Genomic DNA, 25,717 nt, shown 5'->3' with positions numbered 1-25,717 from the left:
GTAGCAAAATGATAAAATTAAGATAATAATATCTAGAAATATCATTTTTGTTTAGCGGATTTGGAAACAGCACTTAGAGCTGCCCAATTGGAAGTACATACCAAGTTATCAAAGCAGCGGCCTGCATTGGATACACTTGATAACGCAGGGCAAACCGAAGACAGAGATAAAGAGATTGAATCTTACAATCAAAGATCAACGTTTGTTAAAGAACTTGTTGATATTGGTTATGATCAAACTTTGGCCGAAATGGCACTGGATCATGTCCATGCGGAAGATATTTCTTCCTGTGACGTTTCAGAAGGTACTTCCCGATAATATTACCACATCGTTGCCTATGCGCTAATGAAGTATTTTCACAAAATTACATTTTTTTTGTAAATCTAATTTGAGTGTTTATTTCCTACAACCAATGATATTGGTTGAGCATATGATAGCAGACATATAGCAGGGAGTATGTTGTATGAATGCATGCTTAGGTAGGACTAAAACAACAATCCGAAACAACACCTTTTCCATTAATATTTTTTTTGTAAAATGTGTATATACATTGCAGCCATATTGTGGTGTATGCAACAAAGCTGTGACAAAAAGGAAGAGAAAATGAAAACGGAAAACAATGTTCAGCAACCTAATTTGAAGTTTGAATTTACAGACTGGAATGCACCATCATCGTCCACACTAGTTTCGATCATTGAAACATCACTAAGGCGAACTTATCAAAAAAGGTAAATACTGTTTTATCTGTCATAAAAAGTATCGATGTACTTTAACATTCAAATGCTGTTTTCCTTGTTCAACACAGCAAAACAAAAAAGGTCACTACTTCACATCACCAATTTGAGTGAACACATGATCCACAACTCCAAATCATTGTCCATGTAACGCGTTGTTTCTTTTGAGCATAACTTGGTGTGTATGTTATTTTTTTTATTTTCGCAAGGAAACCATACAAATCATTATAGTTAAACACCTACACTTAGCCCTGCATTGCAAAACAATACACACGAACAAAATTGTAAGCTCGCAGCATTGCAATCCAAGTTTTAAAATAATAAAATTGAAGTTACTATGCATTCATTTCAATTACCACTGAACATGTGTTTTTATATTAAAAATAGTGATGACGGAGTAAGGCCGTTGATTGAAAATCTTACAGATCTTTGGACACATTTTCTTGATTCTGTGTCATCCAGCATAAGCGACTTCATTGGGCTTAAACATTTGGGAATTATTCTGAAGCATCTGGCAGGTAAAATGTTTTAGGAATAATGATTATCTATCTAAACATACACTGTGTGAATACTTGTAATTTCTTTTTTTGGCAAATACTTAATTTGTTTAGTGCACGCCATTTTAAATATTATTATTTTTCAGTGTCGGAGACAAAAAGCGTGAAAAGGATGTATGCTTCCAACTATAAAGTTGGAGAACCAAATCTCATCGTCTGCCCTGCAGGTTGGATAAATATAAGATTTATAATATTAATCCTATTCCAAAAGGAATTCTTTTATTACATATGGCATAAGCCTGATTTTAAAATGAACATGCCAATTTTTAAGTGCAATACAACTTGAATGAATAAAGAAATTCAATCACACTCAGAAAACACGGTTTTGGATTTGACATGTCGACAAAAGCCTTCTATTTCAATAAACGCATCCCAAACGTTTATCTTGCAATGCAATTTTCCATTAAATGTACCAACATGTTATAAAGACACAGTACAAGAAAACAACCACAAAAAGCAATGTCTGCAATTGCTAGATGATTGAAAGCCAATTTATTTTGTGCTAGGTTTGAATTTCTATATTATTATTTTTTTATTTGATAAACATAACATTGTGTTAATTAGTTTTGGGAAGTAACCAATTGCTCATACAAATATAAACAAACTGAATCTCGAGTTAAATCAGCTTTTCGATGGGGAACAAATGAACCTTTGGATATGAAACAAAAGTCGTCATGTAGCAATACATCGAATGTCGATGGAAAATACGGATTTGGTATGAATATATGCATGCAGTGAAACAGGAACAAGGTTCCATTAGATTAATATATTGCAATGATACTTAATGTATATGTGCCTTAAATTGAATATGGCATGGTTATTATCATAAAACTGGCGATATATGTTATGTAAGAATATATGTTAATATTGTAATAAATTATCATATATAGATACGTCATATAAAAATCTCTACGAATTGTTTGCGTTTAATTATTAGATGCTAATGGTATGGATATGAAAACAGCGATACAATAGTATTAATAAAAAAGTACGTATGATCAGACAAATCTTGTCATTACATGCGGAACTGGTGTCTCTATGGTCAATGTTGATGTTACTAATTATATAGACAAATCTAATGTGTTTCATTGTTTATATTGATTTTAAAGAATATACTGTATGCATACATGTATTCTATTTGTAAGTAACTGTATTAACAAAGTATACAAAAATATTAATTGCGATGCTTTTTAGACCTTAAAAATATTCATATCAGTGACAACAGTGCGTGTTCTGGTAAATATAAGCAACGATGTTATAATATACCAAATTAATGACATGCAAAACTTACATGATGTGAATAGTATATAAGTGGACTTGCATTACGATGATTTAATTCGATTCTATTTTTTTTTAATATGAAATGTATCATTTTGAGAGCTTTTTCTTTGTCAATCTGAAGTTTTAGTTTTAGTTTATCTATAATACAATTAGGCATGTGTTAATTGAATTTCATGTTAAAGGAAAATGTTTCATTAATGTTATAATATAATTCACAATATAACTACTGGCTGTTGATGTTTATGAGTTAATTCCAAAACTAACGTAAAAGAAGGATAATTTAACGTCTTGTTGTTGTTGTTCAAGAAATGATGTCAACTGATTCCAGATAGTTTTAATGTGTTTGCACTCCCAAAAAGACGTTCGATATTATCGATATTTTCACCGCTTGTTTCGCAAAAGTTAGAGTTGAATAATTTACATTTTATAAGATATTTATTGGTCGCGATAATACGATGTATGTATTTTTACTTTTCCTATGCATGGTGACAATTTGTGTTATCTCTTTCAAGGATATAAACGCATTTGTGTTCAGAATGAAATCTCTCACGACCTAAAATGAGCCATACTTTTAATTGTACTTAAGGTACAACGTCTCTTTCTTACAGCCCTTTGAGCTGCATTTGATCCAATTATATTTTTATATATAATATATGTTTTTATTTTTTCCAAAAGATTGCTTTTCAAGTAATGCGTGCGTGTTTTTTTTTTTTAATGTATTGGCCATAACGCGGGTTATTGTAATCATATTATTACGTATGTAAATGATGACATTGTAGTAGGTTTTAAGTCAACGTCATTACATTTGAACAGGCGAAATCCTCAAGGTGACGTTATCCATTTACATGCACGACAGGAACCAGCCTCTTCCGTTGTCAGACGAAGTTCTCGTGTGCCACACAGACACGACAATTGATGAGGTAATCATTGATAATCTAGGCATTCGATATTTTCCTTTAAAACATTCATTTAGAGGTATATTTTCTACGTTCACATATATTTTAAGCCGCTTACAATGTATGACATCATTCCTTAAATAACCCGTGTATGTTATACTGAGATTTGTTTTTATGTTATGTGATTGTTTCGAAATAGTTCTGAACACTTACCAGTTTTATTGCAATACCGTAATATATTTACATGGATGATAATGTATTACGTTTCAAATGCGATTGTTAATATCTTTTAAGTTTGCTGTCGTAGTTTTGTTGATGCGAAACAACAGCACCTCCGGGTGTGCTTGAAATTGTTGAATTACATAAATGTAATAAACATGTTAAAGGCTACATAAATGTTTCTACAGATTGAAATATTCTGGCGTCGGGCAGTTTTTGCTGATGGGAGAAAGATTCATTGTCTCGTAAATGCCGATATTCTAAATTACGACGTTGGCGAGGCCACGGAAAGGATTTTGCACGACTTAATTTTGGAAACATACCATAAAACCGGTACAGGCTAATATAATTTATCTTGACCAAAAGGTTTTTCAATTGTATGTGATTATTCTCCCATATTTTGTATTAAACCGGTAAAGGCTAATGTAATTTATTTTGACCAAATTGTTTTTAATGTGTATGTGATTCTTCTCTTATAGTATGTGTAAGACTATTTGTTTAATCTCGGAGTTGAATGCTGATTCATATAATATCAATACTTTGGATGTGTTTTTTTGTGTGTACTCGGTACTCGCAATCTGAACATTTGAAATTGGGATTCATGTTCAAGTGTGAATTGATTGTTATATCTCTTAACACACTACGAACATATTAACACAAACCTATCAATGCCTCAGTGTTTGTATCCTTTTTGTTTCAACTGTAACTTCCCTCTGTATTAGCAAAGACATGACACAGGTTTTTTTAATAATACATATGTTTAGCATGTTCGGATGTTGTTGCTGTGGTCCATTTAACACTGTTTAATTGTTTGAAATTAGATCTGAAATATCGTATGTTCATCATCTGTGGATCGGACAATGAATATCGGTGTCCGTTGGTGGCCTCATTAGGCAAGTTTATTCGACAAGTTCAGACAGTCCACCAAGATGCGGTGAAGAAATATGTGGAAGATAAATTAGTGGTGCCCGTGAACAGGATTCACTCTGTATCGTGTGTCGACTTCAAACGGTACACAGTTCCATTATCCCTTTTCGAAAGTATATATCAATGTAAATAAAATAGATAAAGTAGCTGTGTAATGCACCATCAAACGTTTTTAATTGACGGGATTGTGTCCCTTCTATCACATGAATAAGTGAAATATGAATATTTGTGGAACTTACACTGAGTTTTATTTTTAACCTTGATTGCGTGTTTTCAACCCAATAAATTGTAGTGTGCATTATAGTATACGATCTTCAAATTCCATCTTTTAAAGATGGAGGCCTGTAGCAGTCGCAATGTCCGTCTATCTGTCTGTCTGGCCGTATGTCTGTCCGTCTATGTCCATCTGAAGTTTCCTATCTGAGGCATAACTTTGCAATATATGGATGGATTCGAAGAAAAGTTGAATGTATATATACCGCTATAAGACGACATGTCGCGTGTTACATTCATCTTAAGCGTCAGGATTACAATCAGTCAAAAGTTTCCATAAAAGTACTTTAAAATTCTCCCATCAGTTGCATTGTTTACTCCTTATATTTATGGATTTAAAAGTATTTGGAACTAATGACATTTATCATAAAACGGCGTTTAAAGTTCAAACCGTGCCTCCCTTACTGAAAGGTCCAGGTCGCATTTAAGAGTTTCACGTTAAAATTGTCCATCAACCGCTTGTCGTGACCGTATCTTTATCATTCATCATGCTTTGAAAATACATTACCAAAAATGACTTCCACTTCTACCGCAGAGGTCAAGTTCACACTTAGTATATCGAAGTTAACATTTGGCCATTAAACCGCTTTCAAAACTATAACGTTGTCATCGTGCAATTTAAATAATAATTTACCACGAATGCCTGCCAAGTAGAAACTAAATTTCTCGTGTATCACCCGTCTAATTACCATAAAATTAACACCGAATGAGTCGAAATTAGAATGTGCCCATAAACAGCTTGTTTGTTCGATAATCGGAGTTTAAGGACAAGCGTGGAATTTAAGACATCCATGTCGTAAAGGCACAGGTCTTGTAACTACCAGTATTGCTTTATCCAAAAAATAGCGTTGACTGTAGAAGGTGTTTTTGTATTGTGTCAAATGGTTTTGCAATCTAACTTGTATCAGATGTTCTGCACGCCTTGTCTTGTCAACACGAGCCGGTGTTGGAAAATCCTTATATGTACAGCGGCAGACTCAAGCCATGAAACAAAAATTCGCCAGATCGAAAGTAGTTGACACAAACGTTGTAAAAATACCTTTACAAGAGAAGTACATTAACATGCATGAAGTTATACAAGCATTTCTTAAACACACGCCGACATCAGGGAAGCAGAGCGCACGCCTGTTTCACATAGACATTTCGCACGAGGTTTGTGAATTTTTCAACATTTATTTCAATAAGAATGGAGTAAAATCTTGTCTTTTTTTCTAAAATATAGTTACAATTTTAAATTCATTATTTAATGAATACTTTAGCTCACTATAAACGATTTCTGTGTAGAATGAACTTATTGTAGGTTCAAGAAGGCATTGACTTGCTACTGTTCAATCTTCTTATCCTCAATTGTTTGATGGACAAAAGCGGATATGTGTGGCGTAGAAGTTTGGACGACTTATATCTGATTGAAACTTTACCTATTATGATCCACGACACTTCAAGCAAAAACGATGTATTTAAAAACTACTTCAATTCTTTTATATTTAGTTGAACTTTTAAATAATACTCATTTCCATATTATTTACATATTTAATTTAATTTGAAGGTGTAGTCACATTAAATTGGCTTATGACTGTGCTTTTTTTGGTATAGCTTATTAAGATAACTGTTGACCTACATTTATTGAGCATATAATGTAGCGCGAGAATAAATGACTAATAGCTTTTCGCAAAAGTACAAAATTTAGGGAAGGTAAACTTACTACCGTGCTTATTGGTCACCAATGATGCATTCGTTTGTGGGGGGAAATGTAAATAGTAAAAAACAGTTATTAAAACAAAAACATTTTAGACGAAAAATTAAAATTATAATGACCACTATTACTGATTGTGTGTATTAAAGACAATGTTGTATTCAACCCATAATTTAATAACTATTTTAGTTAGCCAAAATAAATAATGTTTATTCATCTCCGTTTCACTGGGCCCCTGTCGATCAAAGCGTGAACATGACTTTTGAGCTCTCGTCATGGCTTCCAATTGAAAGAGTTAAAAGTGTGCCTTTTATCGATTTCTTCAGGAGAAGATCTTGTTCAATCTATTATTTTTATTGTATTTCTATAAAAATAAAATTAACTATGTAAAACAATCGTAACACGACATAATGTTTTCTATAGCTATTTATAGTTTCAATTGCGTAGACAGAATACACGTTTTTATTTACGTATATTATATATATATAGTATATTATTTATATTTTTTGTTTTGTTATTTTTGCTTATTTCCTGAAAAAAACTTTTTACAAGTTTATATCTGTGAATTACTAATTCATAGATTTTGATGGTTAGCAAAGTGTGCAGTATACGGTCGTTCATTCTTGGTAGAGAAATTAACAACCGAAAAAATCTTGATTCCGAAAGACACGTACCATTTGGCAATCATGCATTTTTGTTAGGCAAAACAGTTGAAATCTCATTAATTATTTTAAAGCCGGCCGTTGTAAAGTGTTCTAAAGGTATTCTTGATACTTATTATTTTGACAGTACGCTCACCAAATATTTGGCATTCTGCCCGAAGTGACGTGTAGATCACCGACAGAGAGCTTAAACATCTACAACGGTATTCCTCAAGTGGCAAATATAGGTAATGCATTTACAATCATATAACGGCGCCTTTTGTCTAACATTACGTTCATAATGTGTAATGCATTTACAAATAAATAGTTTTAAACCGGATCACACCAACTCAGGAAAAGTAATATAATCCGAACATTCAAAAAACGCTGACACATTATATATACCACTGACAGTTTCGTTCTAATAATTCAAATGTATATGATATTTGATTTGGATAAACGTTAAATTAGGTCAACTAATACCCCTTGATTTAAACAGACTTATTATTGAATATCTAATCATCGCTATTGCGTATATTTCACGTAGTCATGGAAAATATACTTCTATTTAAAATTAAGGGCTTAGACAAACGGATCAGCTTTTTGACGAACAGAAGTTTCGTAGTCCGGTTTTTCAGCGTACTTATCAATACTTGCGAAGGCTGGATTTAGGACAAAACTTGACCGATGTTCATGCCCAAAACCCTGAAGAAGATCAGAATGCGTGCCTTGATGTTCTTTTACGGTATAAAATCTTTGGGTTAAAAGTCATATATCTGTTGTATTATTACAATCTAAATGATTAACTATACTAAGCACGCCGAAACATTTGCAGTATTACTTTGATAATAAAATAGTAGATCTAATAGGTTACTAGCGCCACAGTTGTACCCGATTTGATCCGTAACAAATAGTTTCATTCATTTCTATCATAGAGGATGGTTGTGGAGTTCACATGTCTTTCAGTAAAAGCATATATTCACGTGTCGTGTTTTAGTCGATGTGGCGTCATCAACCCGTCGTGGTCAGAACTGCAAAACTTTGTCTGGTTTCTTAACACCCAACTTGTTGATTACGAGAATAATCAGTTCATAAGCAATGCAGCCAGTGAAGACCTCCCTGGATTTGCAACGTTTGTTCTTCGATTTCTCATGCAAATGTCAAAGGTGTGTATTATAATATTATTGTTATTGTGATTTATGTAAGCCGATGATTCTACTTCTATTTAGTATGTATGATTATAACATGACCATGGATTGTAAAGAGTTCTTATTGCCACAGCTTCGGAAGTATTGCATCCAAATGTGTGACAATACGGGCATATGACAAACCAAAGCTGCATAATTTAACACAACTTATGGATGCCCAAGCAATGAATGTTATTTTTTATAGAAAACAACATGACGTTACCTAATGTGACGTCGTCTCTTCTTTTATTTATGTACATTAATACCGGATATATAGAGTATTGAAGTTGACACACGTTGTTCATTTAGGTCGGTTCGTCCTTTCCTTTTAGCATAACGAATTTATAAATTATCTTTAAAATATGCGTGTATGGAATTGCCAACAATATTATATACGAATTGTGATAGGGACCGAAGGCGCACACTATCCAGATTTTAACATGTTTATTGCACACTGTCAACGCAAGTGTTGTGAGCTTAACATGTAATTGATTGCTTTTGTCTGTATCATCATGAATTTGACCGTCTAGATCCAACAAAAAGCTGCCAAAACATAAAGCGTACAATAAGTGGCAGCTATTTTGAGTTCACCAATAACGTTATCCGCTCTTAACTACGGCAAAGATCTTCCACCATATACAAACATGTATTTGGCGCAACAGGAAGTAGAACATCAATATCGTCACATCTGTGCATGCCCTTCAAATACATATCAGAAAGATATAAACGTAATTTTGTTACTTTTTACAGTAAGATATGTGTTCGTGTGTTTTAATTGATGCCTTTAACTATTTAGGATTTTGCAACCCGTTCACTACACATAAGTGAGGAAAGCCCGTCTACATCTTTCTTGCATGACGAAGATGAAACGATGGTAGACGAAGCAATTCTTAATAGACTTGCACTTCGGAGAACTTGGGAAAGCAGGTTTAAACATATATAATAAATAAACAAATGACGTATTATAAGTTTCGTTCATTTAATATGATAATTTTGAATTGCATAATGCAAAACTTGAGTTTATATTTTGCTACTATATGTCAGTTGGCAATTTCAGTCCGCACCCGTACCTGTTTTTCAACTCAGATCACTTCACATTCACGTTTTTGGGCTTTTTCATTGATAAAACCACTGGTAATTTGATTGACCTACAGACTTCACGCGTGCTTGAACAAGCTATTATGGCGCCGAATCTATACGATGCCCTTGATAGAAACAGAGTTCCTCTCCAAGAAAACTTTGATAATCTGCAACGGTTAGTAAAGTTATTGATGTAAGATTTGTTGTATTACTTGTTTATGTTATCCCCACTTTAATCCTGGAGGGCATGTAGGATCAGCCGTCAGTCCGTCAGGTAAAACTTATCTAACGCAGTGATCAAAATTATAATATATATGTTTATCAGTATGTGATATTGTGATATTTTAACAAAGGTATATGGCCATTTGTAGCGCGAACATTACAATTTTTGAATGGACTTATTTGAACTATATCAATACAGACGAATTACCATTTTCGTGCCATATTCCTGTTATGTATTGCTTTCGTAGCAGATTTAATTCAACGCGAATGCTTTTGAATTATGAATAAACGTATAAAAATGGTAAACATTAGTGAACTGCTTTTCATTTGTTTTCCAATATAACGGTATCCGTGTCCTCTTGACACTTGCCATTTTTTGTTCATATTTAAGAATATATTATAATGTACAAATCTTTGTCTGTATGCATATGATTCAGAGACCAGAAGATATTGAAATTGTGCAATGTTATGGGTATCGGAGTACCACATGATCCAGACAGTACCTATGAGCTAACAACGGACAATGTCAAGAAAATATTGGCGATCTATATGAGATTTAGGTAAACTCAAATATTCAAATGTATGATTACCTCATGTTGACCTATATTTTATCAAGCTGAAACTAATTTAACTGCATGTATTTTGCAAAAGGTAAATGACGAAATTAACCTTTATTTTCAGAAGTGACATTCCTGTTGTTATAATGGGTGAGACCGGATGTGGTAAAACACGACTGGTCAAGTTCATGTGTGCCCTGCAGTGTCCACCAGGAGTAAACGTCAACAATATGATTCTGATGAAGGTAGAAAGAAAAATTGCATATGTAAAATTGATTCACATGAAAGGTTTTGAAACACAAATTTGATTTGTTTAAATAATACCTGGTGTTTATATATTCAAACATGATATGTTTTGATTAATTCAGGGTTGCCACTTAAAGTTAAAAAGTCAGGGAAATTTATTTTTTTCAAGGTCAGTGAAAAGTCAGGGAATTTAAAAAAAAGGTCAGTGAAAAATGAAATTTCAGAACAGTCAGTGAAAAGTCAGGAAAAAAAAATTTTGGGTCGATGCATAAGTTATTTAGTGGCTATGGCAATCTTCAGGTATCATTTGTTTTAGTAGATTCAACAGTATATTTTTTATTTGAAATGTTTTACTATTTCAATTAACATAAAACATTAGCGTGTGTTAAGCATGTTCAAAAATGAAAATTTATCTATTTGTTTATCATTGATTAATGTTTTGTATCCTTAAAGGCTGAAAGGCTTTGCAAACCTTGTCCCAGGAGCTGATTCATTAGAGATGACAGCGTGAAAGAGCTATACTAACTTTGCTTATTTATTTCAGTTTTCAAGAAGACCTGCTTCTGCTCCTAACTGCATGATTTTCATGTATGAACCTACCATATATCACAGATCACAAATTGATTTTCTCTTCTAATTTCAGATATAATATAATGTACACATAGATAGACATATTACCAGCATGAGTAAACAGACATTATTCAATTATTGTTTGCTCAAAGACCCTGAGTTTTCATCATGGGTTGGCAAAAACTCTAAAAATGAAAACAAAGCACGCTGTCTCATATATGGTGGTGGTTCCTATACGCTAGGAAACATGGGAAAACAAGCTACTACTCACTGTATTGCCATAACTTGCATCACATGTATCTACCTATAGAAGTATGTTTTGTTCATAGATTTTGAGACATTATCATATTATACGGTGGTTGTACATGCATAACGTTATTATCTTTGGTTTTGTGGTATTTACCATATATCCTTGCATCATGCATAGTTAAGTGTACAAGTAAAACTGCTTTGTTATTTGTTTAATATTTTATGTTAAAGAATAAAATAAACATTAAATGGATGGAATTGGTCGGCTGTATGGGGAGGAGGAGGCCGAATATGTCGCGAAATTAGTCAGTGAAAACCAAGATTTGGTCAGGGAAAAGTCAGTGAAAAGTCAGGGAATTTTATTTCATCAGGTTGGTGGCAACCCTGTTAATTTCTTTGTTAATTTGTATAGGTGCATGGTGGAACAATTAAAGAAGATATTAAACGAAGTATCACGAAAGCGGAAGAACAAGCCAGACAAAACGCTCGAATAATGGCTGAATACAAAACGAAGATATACACTGTATTGTTCTTTGATGAAGCGAATACCACGGAGGCGATTGGACTCATTAAAGAGGTCATGTGTGACAAATCTATTTGTGGTGAACCACTGAAGTTCTACGAGAACCTAAAAGTTGTAGCAGCCTGTAACCCATACAGAAAGTATGTTGAAAAAGTAATTAACCTTAGAAAATTCTGGCTTTGTGGTTTTCTTGTTTATTTAACTATGTTTACTGCACTTTGTAATTCATATTATTTTAATTTGTAAGGCATCCTGATGAGCTAATCCACAAACTGGAACAAGCTGGTCTTGGTTATCATGTTGACGCTGACGAAACAACCGACAAGCTGGGTCGAATTCCAATGAGGCGACTGGTAAGACGAATCATAATTGAATGTGTGCGTCTGTTGATATATAACACAGATTTTAAGGTTAACCATACATAAGTTCAGCAATTTTGTTCTTTGCTATTCTTAAAGGTTTATAGAGTTCAACCGTTACCGCAGAGTTTGCTGCCTTTGGTTTGGGATTTTGGACAATTAAACACGGACGTGGAAATTTTATACGTCCGACAAATGGTGAAAAGATATGTACGTCTTAACTTTTTACTTTGGAATAGTTTGTTATTAGATTCGTTTCTTTATTGACCATGTATATGTGTATTTATTTCAAATATAAATGGTGTATGTGCGATGTAAAATCTTAATGGGTTGGTAGTTTGTTTCAGTATTTTACCAGACAATGAAATATATTTTACTAAACGTTTTCTGTTCAAAGATCGATGAAGACACTCTTCCCGATTCAAGATCTTTAGTTGACGTTATTAGCAGAATTCTAATAGAATCACAACAGTTCATGAGAGAACAAAAGGTGCAGTAACCATAAATTTGACATCTAGTTTTGAATTTACGTTTAAGTATATTGATAAATATATAGAGGTATCGAAAATAATGTGAATAAACAATTTCAGGATGAATGCAGTTTTGTGTCTCTGAGGGATGTACAAAGAGCGCTGCTGGTTATGGCATGGTTTTACGAGCAAGCGGAAAACAACGGGGTTCTTTTTGAGATGATGAACTCAAGGCTGTCCAACAAATATACATTTGAAGCTCAAAATAGCGAAGACGGAGACTACCATGCAAATGTGGTTCGTACCCATTTCATTGTGTTTACGCATTTCTTTAGCAACCACAGTTATGTTGTTGTTTCATTTTGAACAAACACAGAGACTATGACCAAACATTTACATTACAGGGTCTAGATAAGTTAACAAGAAGTCTAGTGCTCGCTCTTGGAGTATGTTACCACGCTTGTTTAGGCACACCGAAGCGCCAAAGATACAGAAAAATGGTCACCAAATGTTTTAGAAATCCATGTGTATTAACAGGAGGGGCGGACCAAATAGTAGAAGAAATCGAATGGTAATATTATGTATTAATTGTATTACATATCCACGTGTCAGTCATATTTGGTTATAAAACTTATGTTTAACGTAGCAAATCATTTATTGCAGTTGCCAAGATGTATTCCTTGACAATGTATCACTTGACAACAATATTGCAAGAAACACGGCGTTGAAAGAAAACGTCTTCATGATGGTTGTTTGCATCGAGTTGCGAATACCACTGTTTCTTGTAGGCAAGCCCGGAAGTTCGAAATCGCTCGCGAAAACAATTGTGGCTGATGCAATGCAGGGCAATTGTTCTAAATTTAAGTTGTTCAAACATTTCAAACAGGTATATACTAAGTTTCATATTATTTTTCATTTGACATTGTTGTTGTTGTTTTTTTGTTAAATGCAGGATTTCGCACGTGTAAAATTCTATTCATAATGTGCTCTTTATGCAACAGGTACAGATGGTTTCATTCCAATGCAGTCCGTTGGCCACTCCGGACGGTATTGTAGGTACTTTCAGACAGTGTGCTCAGTTTCAAGAGGATAAGGACTTGAATACTTTTGTTTCCGTCGTTGTTTTGGACGAGGTCGGATTGGCAGAGGACAGCCCTCGAATGCCATTGAAAGTGCGTTGATACTTTTTTAGATACCAATTTTCTTAAGAGTTAAAACACTATGCGTTTTTAAACTTGATATTTTGTTTTGGTATATTTTCTTTTGATAATTTAAAGGATGATTGTTATTTTTTCTACAGACATTGCACCCACTGTTGGAAGATGGCTGCCAAGGGGAGGAAGTACCAAAACCATTCAAAAAGGTAGTCATTGAAATGAAAATAGACTTGTAACAATATGTTGTGTATTGTGTTTAATATTAGACTTGTACGAGCAATAAATTGGAATAGTCATGTACGGATACATCGCTTTCTGCAGGTGGCATTCATTGGCATATCAAATTGGGCGCTCGATCCAGCGAAAATGAACAGAGGTATATTTGTCCAAAGGGAAGTGCCTGAATTAGACGAACTAACGAATAGCGCACAGTAAGTCGCGATTTAGATAAATATGTGTGTTAGTAAATAATTTAATTATTATATTATTATCAAAAACGTCTTCACAAATTGGTTCGCTTATACACTTGAACGTAATTGACTCCATTTCAGAGGCATATGCCATCGTAACAAAGTTATTCAGTCGTTAATTAAAGCCATTTATTGGGCCACTATCTAGAGCTTATCTGGACGTGTTCAATGACGCTTCCAAGCAGATGCGCGAATTTTATGGGCTTCGCGACTTTTACAGGTAGGTCATGTGCTTCAAAAGTATTCGAATTCTATAATTGACTTTAAGTTCATGTCATTTGAAAAAAAGCGTATAATTTCCTTTGAACACGGTATATCGGTAGACAAATCGCTCTATCTATTATAACAGATTCGTTATGTTTTGCCTTTTAAAACGTTTTATGTATGACTACTGTACATAGCATCGAAGACATATTTGGTAATTTAGTGATATATCTTTTATTATACCGTAATTTTTTGATCAAAAGAAAAGTATCATAACTATGGAACAAGTCATGTTTGAGTAATTACTTTGCAATTGTGGGCCTATATGTTTGCTGTTGTGAAGTTAATGTCCTCTTAGGATCTGGTCGTCTCTATACATTTTAAGGGCATTAAAGCTTAAATTTATCCCAGAATGAAGATAATTAAACCCCAAAAATATTACAAGTTAAAGTCATTTAGTATATTGATAATTATTTTAATAACGATTATAATGTGTTACAAGACGTATGTGAAATGTTTGTGTGATATTTTTAAGTCTTGTGAAAATGGTTTGTGATTTCGTCGAAAAATCCAAACAACCACCAACATGCTTTGAAATGCGTCATGCAATCAAACGAAACTTCGGCGGACTTGAAATGGTCAATCCTGAGATACATTTTAAACGGCATCTTCGTCATGTGATGACATGCAGTGGAACTGTAAGTTTTTACCATTGTTTATTCAATTAATTATATTTAACGCGTCTAGCCAATGTATACTTTCCCTATATCTAGCGTGCGACAATGTCCTATGTATTATATTAATAAAATGGGGCATTATCTCATGTCACTCCTCGTGTAGTTAATCATAGAACTATAGAAAAACAGACCTGAACGAATATGACACTTTTATTTGATCTTATGCGTCCGAAGATGCTAACATCCATATACTTTTTCCAAAATTCTTTCCAGCAAGAAACATTTGCAATTCCATTTGTCTTTATGCTGAACAGTAAGTTTTCAATTCATGTGATTCGTACTAACAAAAAAAACAGTTTGTTTTTGAAGTCGTCATGAATTATTTTTGAACGTATTTTTAAAATAAGTATTTGTTCTTAAAAAAAAACAGTTCTTTCCAAATCAACACACTAAAGTGGCACACTGTTACAATCATACGACACACATCCACTGCAAAGAAAATTGTCGCAACTGCTTTTTTGACTAAGCGAAATATTCACCTCGTTTTGTGTTATACTATAAATATATCATCTTCACTATATGAATACAATCTTTTTCGCACAATACGCTTCGTTATTATTAAGCCTGGTTATTATTGATTTATACTAACGCGTTGTAGAACTGCACACACCATCTTATTAACATGGCAATGTAAAAGACATTATGCCTGTATAAAATCATCCGGAAGGCTCATTGTATAGTTATAGTCTGATGGTAACATGAAGTTATGGTATGTTTGTGTATTAGGTATAATACAATAATACAATAAATATGACACGCCATACAGGGTGATACTAACTACGTCTGTTGATGATGATGATGATGATGATGATGATGATGATGATGATGATGATGATGATGATGATGATGATGATGATGAAAATGATGATGATGATGGTGATGATGTAAAGAAAATGCAATTCAGGTATTGTTGTAACGAAATGCATTTTCTGTTGTTTTTTTTTCAGCACCGACTTCGTGACCCAGACTGTAGCCCAAAAGGATTGATTGAAGCATGCCTTTTCAATTCTGTTCAATTTAAAGGGTAAACATACTGTTTTGTGATTGTACTAGACCGGAAGTGTTATGTCATTGTAATGTCAGTCTGAATGATTACAATTTCAAAATATTTACAACAACATACAATAAGTAAAACGTGTGAAAACGTACCAATATGAACCTTACATTACACGTTTAATGTTAAAATACTACGCGTATTAAGTTTAATGTACCAGTTGTAGTTATAATATATTGCAATAACAACATGGCAAAATAAAAATATGTCGTTTGAGTATCATGTACCAATCAAGTATGTGTTGCTGTTTTTTACAAACAGAGAAAGTCGTTACCTGTTGTTACTCACCGAGAACTACGGGGCTTTATCAATCATACAGCAACAAATATTTTCAAAACGAAGAGAAATCAGGCCAATAACGATTTTTGGAAGTAGTTTCCGAAGTGACCAAGAATACACCCAGGTAAACAAGAAAGGATAACATCTTATGTGTTAAAATACTTACTTGCTTAAACATCGCTGTATTAGAAAAAAACTAGTGCATACTTGATTGAGTTTTTATTTAAATATGCCCCAGGTTTGTCGAAACATCAACCAGATCAAAATCTGTATGGAGACGGGAAATACCGTTTTGTTACTTAACTTGGAAAATCTGTACGAAAGTCTGTACGACGCCTTGAACCAGTACTATGTGTACTTCGGAGGTGTGCGTTACGTGGACCTTGGCCTAGGAACCCACAGAGTCAAATGTCCCGTTCACCAAGATTTCAGGTATTACTTCGCATCATTCTTGTTTACAAATCATTACATAAAAACGTTTGAGAAATACTCGCAATGCAAATAAGCCTCGAAATATTTCACTGAAAACTTGTTGCAATTGTTTTCTTTCAATCTAATATCAGGCTAATCGTCGTTGCTGAGAAGCAGATAGTTTATAAGAAGTTCCCGATTCCACTGATCAATAGGCTCGAGAAGCACTTCTTGACAATCAATTCAATTCTGGATGAGAGACAGATACACCTCGCAAAGAAATTGCAGGAATGGGCTCATATGTTTGCCACAGAAACTAATGATTCCATACGTATGATACGAGGGTATATAATTCTGGCTAATTTTAACGACTATTCTTACATAACAAGACCACAACAATTGTACATTATATATCATACTCAATTTATCGGCAATGTCTAGCTTTTGAATATTCTATATACAGTTACAGCTGTTTACCTGATTTGAACACAAAATGTTATGTGTCAGATCAACGTTAAAAAAGAAATATCAAATTCATTAAATATGCCGCAGTGCAGAAAACAGTACTCGGAGAATAAGTTTTATAAATAGTGTAACGTCTCTGAACGTTTAACTAAAGGAAATGTGCTATAAATATCATAAAAGTGTACTCAAATTGTTATAAAACAGTGTGTTGATATCTCTGTAAAAACATATTGATATGCATTGTAGACCAACATTGCGGCATGCAGGAGATGTATTCATTGGGTTTCACGAGGACACGTGCTCTGCAATTATATTGCACGTTTTTGAAAAGAACAAACATAACAAAATTAAAGATCAGGATGTAAGTACATGCTTCTAAATATGCAAACTTCACAAACTTTTTTTTCATGTTTTGCTTGCCTTAAGTTGAATAATGTCAAGATATTTCTAAAAGTATATTTATTTAACTACAATTCAGGTTATAGAAGAAGGAAAGCAACTTTTGCTTTGGTGTGCTACGCCAGAATCTTTGGTCTGTAACAGTCAACTTGACCAGGCTGAAAAAGACAGAATGACCAAGTACTATTACGAAAGACAGGCACACGATAGCTTCATTCACTATCTGAAACATGTGCTCGAGAAAGAGAAGTGCAATGAACTATTTGCTCAGGTATTTTATTACATAGTAATTATGAATGTTTATAATAATGCTATTTTCTTTTGTTTTATTATGCCCCCCTTCGAAGAAGAGGGGGTATATTGTTTTGCACATGTCGGTCCGTCGGTCTGTCGGTCGGTCGGTCGGTCCGTCCACCACCAGATAGTTTCCGGATGATAACTCAAGAACGCTTAGGGTTAGGATCATGAAACTTCGTAGGTACATTGATCATGACTGGCAGATGACCCTTATTGATTTTCAGGTCACTAGATCAAAGGTCAAGGTCACAGTGACTCGAAATAGTAAAATGGTTTCCGGATGATAACTCAAGAATGTTTACGCCTAGGATCATGAAACTTCATAGGTACATTGATCATGACTAACAGATAACCCCTATTGATTTTGAGGTCACTAGGTCAAAGGTCAAGGTCACGGTGACCCGAAATAGTAAAATGGTTTCCGGATGATAACTCAAGAACGCTTATGCCTAGTATCATGAAACTTCATAGGTACATTGATCATGACTCGCAGATGACCTCTATTGATTTTCAGGTCACTAGGTCAAAGGTCAAGGTCACGGTGACTCAACTTAGAAAAATGGTTTCCGGATTATAACTCAATAACGCTTACGCTTGGATCATGAAACTTCATAGGTACATTGATCATGACTCGCAGATTACCCCTATTGACTTTCAGGTCACTAGGTCAAAGGTCAAGGTCACGGTGAACACAGTTAAATGGTTTCCATATGATAACTCAAGAAAGCTTACGCCTAGGATCATGAAACTTCATAGGTACATTGATCATGACTCGCAGATGACCCCTATTGATTTTCAGGTCACTAGGTCAAAGGTCAAGGTCACAGTGCCAAAAAACGTATTCACACAATGGCTGCCACTACAACTGACAGCCCATATGGGGGGCATGCATGTTTTACAAACAGCCCTTGTTATCCAATATATTTCAGTGTATCTATCTGTTGTTGGTGATATGTATGCTTATTTTATTAAAGCTGACATGCCATTCAAAACTTCTGGCTGGAAATCACGTGAAAGAGATATTGAAAGAAGTTACAATGTTTCGCAGAGTGGAAATACTATCTTTGTCGTTGTTTGACACTGAGCAACAGTTCAGTATTCGAGTACAGTAAGTACCTGTAACTATTAAAACAATTAAAATTTGTTATTTATTCTGTTAACCGCAAATACACTTGTTTAAAACTAATTGAACTGATATAGATTGCAAACATGTACATGATCTTTCTCTACACGAGATCATGAATAAAGAGCAAACGTGACCATGACAGATCAAAATATTTGTACAAGTGTTCTCAACAGATTTTAATACATAATACTTGTGCTCAAAGTAGGTTGTCATTCGTTCTATTTTTGTGCAATGTATTAAACAATAAAATCTATGTCAAAAACGTTGTTTTACCTACCCCACCTGAATTAATTAAATAACATGTTTGTCCATCATGTAGACAAGCCCTGACAGCAGCAACAAAAGAGGCTACATTGCTGATTATTCAATGTGATTCCGGGGACGTTAATGCTAAATTGATTGCTTGCGCAAGATACTGTGTTATGGGTGAGGTTGTAAAAATACGAGACCACCAAAATCCGTCGTTCTTTGTGGTGTTTATTGTGCAATTACCTAGAAAAGCTGGCGGATGTTTTAGTGATTTTCAGGTATGTACATTTGTATAAAGGAAAACACATGTTACCCATAGAAATCCGGAAAAATGTAGTTTTATATTTGTTTTTATAACCCCACTAAATCAGTATTGTGATTGTGGGCTGTGCTGTTTAATTAACGGTGTATATATTTACGTGTTTAGAATTTAAATTTTTGATGTAATCAATTGGTATTCAACTGGTATTGTCAAAGAATGTCAATATACCCTGGTAGGTCGCTTATTTGAATTAAAAAATCAAATGTAATGTCCATGGATGTTTCTTTGGATTTTTCAGTGCGGAGATTGGCATTCGGCACACATTGACGATTTGTTTGTTGAAGATGATAGCATGCCACCTATAAACTATCTGGAAAACAAGCGTATTAGTGATATATTTTCCGGTACTTTGACACATCAGCATCCAGGGTATGTTCTTATTAGACAATTTTCCGGTACTTTGACACATCCGCATCCAGGGTATGTTCTTATTAGACATTTTGCAAGTAATGTTAACAAAGTAATTAATACACCTACTTCGTTTTTGTAAGGTGCAAATATTCCACCTATATTTTTTGTATTTATGCTTGTATTGATGCTACTTTATTAGACCTGTGGACACCAAACATGTGATGGGTACATTAAAAACTCTTCAAGGTGTTTCCGACGAGCGTATTGATATACGAAACAAATCAGAAACCATGGAAATAGAAATTTACTCACGAGACAGGGATCGATCGATTGAAATTAATGACATTTCGATTCCTAAAGCACCGAGTCTTTATTCAATGCAACATGCCACTTACATGTGGGGATTGGTTAGACATTGTGTTCAACCAGCCTTGTCAATGGTGAAAGATTTACCGAATACTGAACCAAGGGAAACCAAACGAGTTGACATTGTTCTACGTGCATTGCCCGAATGCTCCAGCGATATGGAAATCACCCGTAAGAATATAGCACTTGTTTGAATTTAGTATTTACCCTCTTGAAAAATAGTGTTCTAAATATAAATAGTTTTTATTGTTATTTGTTGAAAATGACTTATTGCTTTTGATAACTGATGATTTGTTATTTTTGAAGCGTATATGATTATACAAAACTTATTTTGGTTTTACACACTATTGTGTTTTCGTTTGAAAGTTACAATATGATTATTCAAATATTGGTATATTGTTATATTTTCTATGCCTCTGGAGCTTTTTAATGAAAAAAGAGATTTCTTGTTTTGTTGTATAGCGTCGTGCATTAGAAAGTTACAATAATGTCTCTCTTGTTTGCATCAATCCTCTCAGTAGTTTAATGGTAATTTAAATGTTACTGTATGTTATAGATTTGAGTTGTATTAATATGAATGTAATTTCATTTATAGTTAAATGTTGTGTTAATACATATGGATCAGGTTTGTCGTTAAACCGAGATTAAACCCAACACCTTGCATGTATCAATCAATGTGTGTATATGTTTTGCGTTTTGTTTTGTTTTTCCTTTATTTTATTGATTGCGACAGACATTTTGGCAAATCGTCACTTGTTATAAATAAAGGAATGTGAGCTATGATCATGTTTCCCTGATGCAGCAAAAGTTGCAGTTTAATTATTTTCATATTTGCAGACAAAGCTTTCTTTACTAATGGACTCGTGGTGTGGATTGTGAAACTATTCAAAGAAAAAGAACGTGAAACAGGATTTCTCTCTGATCAATGGTTGATACGACATGCGGCTGCAATGAGAAATATCAATAAGAATGGAACACTGAGGTTGGCTTCGATTGCTTTTGACTGAATTATGCCTTAATTAAATAAATATTTATCTTACAAATATACAAAATTGATGTGGATTTATCTAGCATACTGTTTATTTGCTGATTCCGACACAGCCATTGTGTTTCTGAATCACAACCTCTCTTTCATTTCAATTTTAGGAGATCATGCTACAATACAATCGTTTCAAAAGTCGCGCCAGTTTTTGCCGGTGTATTTGCCTTTCTTGACACAAACAGCAACATGGATTTAATAGAGTGCGATATTCCTTGGAAACGCGAACTATGGCTCAATTGCTTGAGTCTTACAAATGTACTTCCACTTAAGGTAATATTGACTTCCTGTTTTCATTTTCATAACGTAATTAACCATAAAGAATTTGCAATTTTGTAAATAGATAAGGCCGTTGATGAATTGTGTTTACATTTTATTTGACCCGTTCATATGCATGCTCGAGAACTTCTTCAACGCTTCGTTATCGGCATAAAGGATGATAAATATTATAAATAAAAAGTGCGTCGATGCCTGAACCGTGTTTATAACCATCTGTTCACGGATAATAAACAAATACAGAGTAATTCAAAATTGTTTTCTTGCATTGTATTCAGTATTTTAATTATTATATAAAATATTAGTACACCGACTGTCAGTCGCTGGCGGGCGCAGATGAACTAAAAGAATTGCTGGTGAAAGGTACAGGGTTTGAAGGACATGGCTTCAAACTTCGATTGCCATTTTCGTGGGTTGTGATAGATGTGGTCGACGAGTTAGTTAGGGAAATTGTTATCGATACAGCTGAAGGTATCACATGTCTATACATAGCTAAATTAAGTCAAAATATGAATATTTTGTTTTAATAAATTTGTAATTTCAGTCGCTTCTATATATCTCTTAAATCGTGCAATATCAAAATGTACCTCAATTTTAAATTTACTGATAAATGCAATTGTTTCAAATGAATAATTTATTATTTCTAGTGAAAGAAATGATAAACAAATGCGTAACAGCTCTCAAAGCGTCCCCTGTAAGACAGTTATTGTCTCAATTTAGCAGCAGCACAGCGCCGGATCCGCGTGAAATATTGCAAGAATATATTTACGACTTTGTGCAAACCGTTTACAACGCTGGCACGGATTCAGAGCTAAATGTACGTTTAGATAATGGAAAGAAACATAAGTACTGATATAATTTGAGAACCAGTCTTGTTAAAAATATATGTCAAACAAAAGGGACGATTTAACAATTTGGATCAATATTTCTTTTTATAATCTTTTTGTAATCTAAGCCGTGGCTTGTTTTTTATGAATAAAAAAGTTACTTGATATTTGCAGATTGTGTGCGAGCAGATCATGTCGAGATCGATCAGCGTTGCCAATGAAATAGGCGGAAGTAATGATCTGATTTGCCACGTTATTTGCTGTCGCTTTGCATACGAAGAAATGTCGTTTAAGCTGACGTTTTTCCGAAGTATCAATAATGTGTGGCCGTCTTGCAGCTCCAAAATAGTTGAAATCAGAAATATCACACCAGACCATTTTATGTTTAAAGAGCACGAATTTGTGAGTTTTAACAATATCTTTGGTAGTTTTTTTAATCACGTTTATTTTATATAAATTCTTCTTATATAAAAATGATTTTCAAACCATCGCTATCTTGTTTAGAGCCTTATTTTGAACTTTTACGAATTAACAATTTCGTTTTTCTTATTCGAAATCAGACATACTCAGCCTTATGCATGCTTCTTGAAGAACTCACTCCTAAACCAAAGGAGCTTGACAAAACAACATCGCGTCAAGACTGGATCAGTAAAGTGTACACATATCGTCACGTCGTCGAAACCATGTTAAACACCAAGCAGAACGATGCTCGTTACGGTTTGCACAGTGAGAACACAATAAGGAGAGCTAGGTAAGAATATTTAAATTGTATTACTTCCAATACACGTACTATTTTCCTGCATGCCACTATCAAGTGTTGTTGCGCTAGATTTGCTATTATGCGGATACTGTGATATTATGCGGACTTTTGCACGTGCATCACGGAATATTTTATCAAAAAAGATTTATTTTAAAAGTGAAGTGGATTCATATAAAAAACGGGTGTTATATCATGTATATTATAATTTGTTCTTCTGACATTATTATATGAAAATATTTACAAATATAGAAACCATATAAAACTGTAACACAAACACGGAATTTAGGGCACATTATTTGCGATTTGTATTAAATTCAGGCTGGTAGATTTAATCTTCATGTATTTGTTTTCTTTTGTAAGCTGATAATATTCCATCAAATAATATGTATTAAAATTGTTTGCATTAAATTCCCAAACGTTTGCATTTTTTGTATTTTGTAAAATATCACTCGTGGGTAACGCTTAAGTTTTATTTATTATTCCAAACATTGAATTATATGTTTGACTATTGTTGCATTAACATAACACATAAAAGAATAAATTTCTGAAGATTGCATTATTATATAATTATTAATTTATTTTTTCTTAAATCTCAAAGATGTTGTTGAAATATTAAGACTTTTATCGGTAACTAAGAATTGAGTAAACTCGATTTTTGTTAAAACACTTATCAAATGTAATGCATTTTATGTGATCTCCGATTTCATTCAATGTTCATCGATGTACCAAAGCTTACAAGGTATCTTAATTGTGCAATATGACTATTTTACTGGTAATTTTAGTCTTGACACATGTAGAAATGTGGTAATGTTCATGCCAAAATGAATGTTGCATCATTGCAAATAAAATAAAAATGCCCGTGATCCCATGTTTTTATTTCATTTTTTATTGCATTATTAGAAGACATAAATCTACCTAAACTTGAGCAACAACTCTTAAGTTATATTTTTGTTGCAAGTTGTTGTTTAATGAGGTTAATCGTTAATAATACTTCCGCTTGAAACTGTGTTTGCTGACATCGACAATATTTTTTTATTAGATATAGCTTTATTCAAAACGAAAGACGAATATCATATAATATACAATATAGATATATGAATCGTATCTAAATAAATATAAAGATGTGAGAAAATAATAAATACTAATACTATATGTGTAGTAAACAACATCATCGAATCAGAGTTGGAACATGTGTATTATATAATATACAACACAACTTACAACCCATGACGATGATTATTAGTTTTTCAGAGCTATGTAATCCTATTTTATTTTAATACCGTAAGCCTTTAATCGGTTTACACGCAAATTGATTTCAATTGAACGTGTAAGATGATGACACCTGATGTCAGTTCTACATTTGGTGTGTAATTAATCACATGCCATACCCTGTTTCCCCTGTAATATAACTATTACGAATATTTTTATCTTACCCATGTGTAATATACTGTTTAAGCGTTTTTATTGGCTTAGTTTTCGTTCGATTGACCAATCGTCTTTTGTTATTTTGCTGAAATGACGTTGCACCATCAAATGACGTCACGAAATGTAAACAACATTCGGGATTTATCATTGTGTTTGCGTAAATATTTATTCAATGTGCTCATTTAAAAGCATGTGATAAAAAAGATCTGACACTCGTTGTCATTGCATACCATATTTTGTTAAACTCGTCCAGGAAATTCGTTAGTGCTGAAATTTCGACATTTACTAACTAAATTCCTGAACTCGTTTAATAAAATATGGTATAATATAACAACTTATGCCAGATCCTATATTTTTCACATGCCATACCCTCTTTCTCATGTTATATAACCCTTACGAATTATCTTACACATGTGTAATATACTTCTTAAGCTTTTTCATTGGCTTAGTTTTCGTTCGATTGACCAATCGAGCCTTTTGTTATTTTGCTGAAATGACGTTGCAACGTCAAATGACGTCACGAAATGTAAACAACATTTGAGATTTATCATTATGTTTGCGTAAATATTTATTTTATTTGCTCATTAAAAGCATGTGATAAAAAAGATCTGACACTCGTTATCATATCATACCAAAATTTATTAAACTCGTCCAGGAAATTCGTTAGTAAGCTCGCCAATGGCTCGCTTTAATACTAACAAAATTCCTGAACTCGTTTAATAAAATATGGTATGATATGACAACTCGTGCAAGATCCTATATATATATATATATATATATATATATATATATATATATATATATATATATATATATATA

The 25,717-nt window shown here is 33.5% G+C and overlaps 1 protein-coding gene and 2 long non-coding RNA genes across 3 annotated transcripts in view; all 3 read left to right on the top strand.

Moving 5' to 3' along the window:
- The window catches only part of LOC127853850 (uncharacterized), a 1,706-nt gene extending 1,409 nt beyond the window's left edge, over window positions 1-297 (top strand). The window contains exon 3 of the long non-coding RNA XR_008036776.1: window positions 56-297. This is a non-coding gene — a long non-coding RNA (uncharacterized LOC127853850). The remainder of the gene's footprint in view (window positions 1-55) is intronic.
- Window positions 298-615: 318 nt separating this feature from the next.
- LOC127853851 (uncharacterized) lies at window positions 616-1,459 on the top strand. The gene is made up of 3 exons (XR_008036777.1): window positions 616-728; window positions 1,122-1,252; window positions 1,378-1,459. It is a non-coding gene; the product is annotated as an uncharacterized LOC127853851 (long non-coding RNA).
- A 1,929-nt stretch (window positions 1,460-3,388) lies between these two features.
- On the top strand, window positions 3,389-23,468 carry LOC127852573 (E3 ubiquitin-protein ligase rnf213-alpha-like). The gene is given in 38 exon segments (XM_052386525.1): window positions 3,389-3,492; window positions 3,876-4,020; window positions 4,509-4,698; window positions 5,796-5,939; window positions 8,219-8,387; window positions 9,205-9,335; window positions 9,466-9,663; window positions 10,148-10,270; window positions 10,392-10,512; window positions 11,745-11,995; window positions 12,103-12,208; window positions 12,314-12,424; window positions 12,612-12,704; window positions 12,805-12,981; window positions 13,089-13,255; window positions 13,348-13,570; window positions 13,686-13,856; window positions 13,985-14,047; window positions 14,163-14,272; window positions 14,393-14,432; window positions 14,434-14,531; window positions 15,051-15,213; window positions 16,200-16,276; window positions 16,568-16,709; window positions 16,824-17,017; window positions 17,149-17,340; window positions 17,708-17,822; window positions 17,940-18,131; window positions 19,132-19,265; window positions 19,603-19,810; window positions 20,093-20,223; window positions 20,405-20,742; window positions 21,409-21,553; window positions 21,718-21,883; window positions 22,192-22,357; window positions 22,534-22,703; window positions 22,888-23,115; window positions 23,274-23,468. Coding segments are annotated over 38 exon segments (5,862 nt in total). The 5' UTR covers window positions 3,389-3,417.
- Window positions 23,469-25,717: the final 2,249 nt, after the last annotated feature.

This window comes from Dreissena polymorpha, chromosome 12 (genome assembly GCF_020536995.1).
Source record: "Dreissena polymorpha isolate Duluth1 chromosome 12, UMN_Dpol_1.0, whole genome shotgun sequence".
NCBI lineage: Eukaryota > Metazoa > Mollusca > Bivalvia > Myida > Dreissenidae > Dreissena > Dreissena polymorpha.
This window is presented reverse-complemented; position numbering and strand designations above follow the sequence as displayed.